Raw genomic sequence first — 4,426 nt, forward strand, 5'->3', positions numbered from 1 at the left:
TCACTGCACCGGAGGTTTCCAGCCTGGATCTACCCCTCGGAGCTTTCTGAGGGAGGGGCTGCCTGCAGGCCAAGAAGGAACTGTAGCAACCCCAGCCCTAAGCTCATCAGCATCTTGTCTGTGGGCTGTGAGTTGAGTGACCCAAATGCCCTAAAATCCCACCGGCTCCTGGCCTCTTGCTGCCTCTGCCCCAGCCACTGCTCACAGTGTCCCCTCAACCTCTGCCATTCTCCCAGAATCCCCCAGCCCACCAGGCCCTTTCCATCTTTTAGAAATTTGTCTCCAACTGCCCACACAGTTCCCTTCCTAGGCCCAATCCCAGCAGGCCTTGGTGTTTGCTGCTTTCTAGGTCACCACAGAGGGAGCTGGAAGCTTGGGGATGTGGGTCAAGATTGTGGGGGCCGCGTTGAGCACACCACATCCCCAGGCACAGACTTCACGGGCTGCAGACTATTATGGCCTCAGTCTCAGGATTGTTCCTACCGCTTAGAGACTGGGCAGAGGTGCATGGAGTGGCACGGGGGTGTTGACCAAGCCCGGCAATAGGGCAACAGGGGCGGGCAGGGTCGGGGTGAGCAGTGAGCCCTAAGCCCTCTGGGCACTTCTCCAGACACTGAAAGGGACAAATCCCCTGGGCCCTGGCCCAAGGGCTCTATGCCTTCTGCCTGGGGTTGTAGCTGAAAGACACTGTGTCCAGTACCAGGTCCTTGGAGAAGTAAGCTCCCGGGCCAGGGAATGTTAAGCTGCTGTTGTGCCCGCCTGGTCTTGTCCGGCTTGGTACCCTCTGGCCTGGGGCCAGCCTCTGGGGCGCCAGCACCTTTGGACAGCTTCAGAGCCAAATCTGATCAAGAGTCTACCCCCTGCTGCTTCAGCCCTGGTCTGGCCCCCAGCAGGCAGGCCTGTAGCCTTCAGCCTTTGACCTAGGCCCCTGGGGGGGAGGGGGAGCTCTGACTTAGGCCCATGAAAGGAGGCTGGGGGCTGGGCCACAGCCTCTCCAGCTGCAGGGGCTGGTTCTTGGGCCCGGCTGACCCGGCCTTCCTGGGTGTCCCCCTGGCAGCCGTGCAGCGCATTGCCGAGTCTCACCTGCAATCCATCAGCAACCTGGGCGAGAACCAGGCCTCGGAGGAGGAGGATGAGCTTGGGGAGCTGCGGGAGCTGGGCTACCCAAGAGAGGAAGAAGAGGAGGAGGACGATGAAGAAGAAGAGGAGGAGGAGGACAGCCAGGCTGAAGTCCTGAAGGGCAGCAGGGGGCCTGGTAAGCTGAAGGGGCTGTGAAGCTGGGTCCCACCACCATGGGCCAGGCGGAGTCCTCCTTGCGTGTCCTAGGACCCACCCCTCCCAGGTCACAGTTTCTCCCACGTGTAAAGTGCAATCACTCTCACCCCACAGGATACCTCACACTCAGCCTTACCTGACACCTGGGAAGCTCACATCTTGACTCAGCCCCTCTCCCAATCAGGCTTTTCCTAATAATTCCTCTCTTCCCTGAGAATTAAGGCAAGGCCACATGAACTTTGCGCCTGGACCCAAGGAAGGACTTCCCATCCATGGTGGTGAGGGGCGCAAGGAGATGCAGGGATAGAGGACTAAGAGCGTCCATGGTCCCATCACTTGCACTTCTGAACGTAGGATGGGGTCTCCGTTGGGAGGCAGAGGGGGCTGGTAAGTCCTCTCCAGGACTCAGGGACTGGTTCTCCTCTTTTATTTCCTAAGCTGGGTGAGAGGGTGCCCTCTAGTGTCTAGACAGAGGACCTAGGATTCAAGAATCGTCTGGTCCTCCCCACCTCCAGCCCCAGCTACCTGGGAAGAGAGAGAAGAGAGAGGGGCCTAAGACCTACAGAGAGGGCCTCAGGGCCAGAGGCCCCAGATCCAACCATTCCCACGGGGGCCCCAAGGCCCAGAGGATTTCTCGGCAGGGAGATCCCAGGCCTGCATGGCTCTGTCCCATGCCCAGACATGGAAGGCTGCACCACATCTGCTCCTCCAAGTGCACATGACACTTGTTGGTCCCATTATTCACGGGGGTGAAAACAATTGACTGTCCCTGCTTGACGTGTCCAGTCTTTACACCCAAACAAGATGTCTTGGGCCTTCTCTCTGCATCTCTGGCCGTCAGGACATCAGCCCATCAGCCATGGGAGCGAAAGCTCTAGCTGGAAGAGTTAAGTCAACTCCCGCTGAAACCTCCAGAACACGTAGAAAGAATAGAGGAGATTGTTCCCTCCAGAAATGCAACAGGGCAGTGGGTTGAACGACAAGACTCCTGAGGAGCTATATCAATTGCCACCACTCCCAGAGTGGCTCCCGGGTGCCAGCGCTGGGTTGGGCAGGGTATCCCTTATCTTATTGAAGGTAATCTACACAATTTCACTTTTACCATCCCCCTTCAGAGAGGTAATACACTGAACTATCTAAGTCAGCGGTCGCCAATCTTTCGGACCTCACGGACCACCAGTTGGCGACCGCTGATCTAAGTCATATGGCTAGTTATGGGCAGAGCTGTCCTCGTCCACTGTTCTCTCTGCTATACCATGATGGCCTCAGAAAGCTTAGCCTCGGCCATCAGAGACTCAGCTCCTGATCCAGGACAGTCAGGTGGACACTCAGAGTCTGGTTTCATCCTTTTTCCCCTCGTCCCCAGTTGGGCAGAAGACAACTTGTGGCCAGGGTCTGGAGGGGCCCTGGGAGCGCCCGCCCCCTCTGGATGAGCCCCAGAGAGATGGAAGCTCTGAGGACCAAGCGAAAGACCCCGCACTAAGCGGTGAGGCTTGGGAGTGGGGTGCGGGGAGGCGGAGCTGGGATCTTGGTAGGCGTGTTCAGGCCTTGAGTCCTTCTGCTTGTCTTGCAGAGCCTGGGGAAGACCCACAGCGCCCTGCCCACCCTGAGCCTGGCACATAGGCACTCAGCTCTGCATCTCCCAGAAGGAAGTGGAGGGGGCATCACTGTTCCGCAGAAACCCTCTATCCCCACCCTGTTTTCTACCCTTCCCCTCACTCGCTAGGGCTGCGGCTTCTGACTTCTAGAAGACTCAAGCTGGTCTGTGTTTGCTTGTTTGCCCACTTTTGGCTGATGCCCAGAGTCCTGGGCACTTGCTGCCTGATGCCTACCCCTGCCAGTTATTCCCCTATTCACCCAGTGGGATGCAGGATGCGGGAGAAATTGCTTGGAAAATCCAGTAATCGAGGGACAGAGGTCCATCCTTCACCATTCTACTTCCAGACCCTCTCCCTTGGGCACAGGAAAACCACAGGGCAGGACCCTAGGATCTGAGGAAGTGGGTACAGAGAACCTGTAGGTGCCCTAGATCCTTCTCCATCCCCTCCTCCGATGGGGGATTCCCAGTCACCGCCCGGCTTCTACCAGGGCTGAGGATTCAGGCACCCTTCTCCGCAGTCTCTTCATTTTGGAAATCTTCCCCTGTCACCCCTGTTCCCTAGCCTGGGTGCCTGGAAGACGGACTGGCAGAGGCTGCTTTGTTGCGTTTTGTTTGTGCTTTGATGCCAGGAATGCCACCTAGTATACATCCTTGGGGGGGGCACATGTTGGGGGGAGCCAGGTTCTTCTTGTCCTCCTGCTGCTCTGCCCCCTTCCCCTCTTCCCTGACTCCAGACCTGAACCGCTCCTGTGCTGTAATAAATCTTTGTAAATAACTGTGTGGAGACTCCTTTTTTCAGGGACAAGGAAAGGGAGGAGGTCCCCTCCCCACGTGGAAGACCTGGTTGGTGTTCATCCAAGAGTCAGGGCCTTGCCCTAGCCAGTTTGGCTCAGTGGCTAGAGTATTGGCCCTTGGACTGAAGGGTCCCGGGTTCGATTCAGGTCAAGGGCACGTACCTCGGTCGCAGGCTCCATCCCCGGCCCCAGGTCAGGTGTGCGTGCAACCAATCCATGTGTCTCTCTCACATCGATGTTTCTTTCTGTCTCCTCCTCCCTTCCACTCTCTGTAAAAATCAATGGAAAAATATCCTTGGGTGAGGATTAAAAATAAATTAATAAATTAAAATGTAAAAAAGTAAATAAATAAAAGAGTCAGGGCCTCGACCCTACTGTCCAGTCCTCTAGTCCAGGAGTCCTTCCTGCAGAAAGCAAGCCCGGGGCACTCTTAGGAACGACCACAACAGTTCTAGGTGCTGCTAGGGAGGCTGAAAGGCTGGGGAGGGAAGAACAGAAGTGTTTCAAGAGTAAAAGTGTGGATCTCTCCAAATCCTGTTCTCGGGGCACCACAGGCCTCTGTTCAGGAAGTTCCCTCTTTCCCACTGCGCCAGGCCTATGTGGCCCAATGAAGAGCTTCTTTCCCATCCCCCACGCTCAGGAAGACCCTCAGCAAGTCTAACTTCAGCAGCAGCCCCCACTTCCGGCCCCTGGGGCTGGGGCTGGAGGACTAGGGGGCGGGGCTTCAGCCGCGCACGCCCCCGTTCGCTCTCCGGGG

The 4,426-nt window shown here is 57.1% G+C and overlaps 1 protein-coding gene across 1 annotated transcript; it reads left to right on the forward strand.

Moving 5' to 3' along the window:
- Positions 1-945: 945 nt before the first annotated feature.
- PPP1R1B (protein phosphatase 1 regulatory inhibitor subunit 1B) lies at positions 946-3,651 on the forward strand. The gene is made up of 3 exons (XM_006100778.2): positions 946-1,255; positions 2,642-2,761; positions 2,849-3,651. The coding sequence occupies exons 1-3, from the start codon at positions 961-963 to the stop codon at positions 2,896-2,898; spliced, it is 465 nt and encodes a 154-aa protein (XP_006100840.1). The 5' UTR covers positions 946-960; the 3' UTR covers positions 2,899-3,651.
- Positions 3,652-4,426: the final 775 nt, after the last annotated feature.

This window comes from Myotis lucifugus, unplaced genomic scaffold, assembly GCF_000147115.1.
Source record: "Myotis lucifugus unplaced genomic scaffold, Myoluc2.0 scaffold_329, whole genome shotgun sequence".
NCBI lineage: Eukaryota > Metazoa > Chordata > Mammalia > Chiroptera > Vespertilionidae > Myotis > Myotis lucifugus.

Coding starts and splice junctions, on each gene's coding strand:
- PPP1R1B (XM_006100778.2), top strand. CDS start 961: ATGAAAGGAGGCTGGGGGCTGGGCCACAGCCTCTCCAGCTGCAGGGGC. Junction 1,256..2,641: donor GAAGGGCAGCAGGGGGCCTG/GTAAGCTGAAGG, acceptor CCTCGTCCCCAG/TTGGGCAGAAGACAACTTGT. Junction 2,762..2,848: donor GAAAGACCCCGCACTAAGCG/GTGAGGCTTGGG, acceptor CTTGTCTTGCAG/AGCCTGGGGAAGACCCACAG.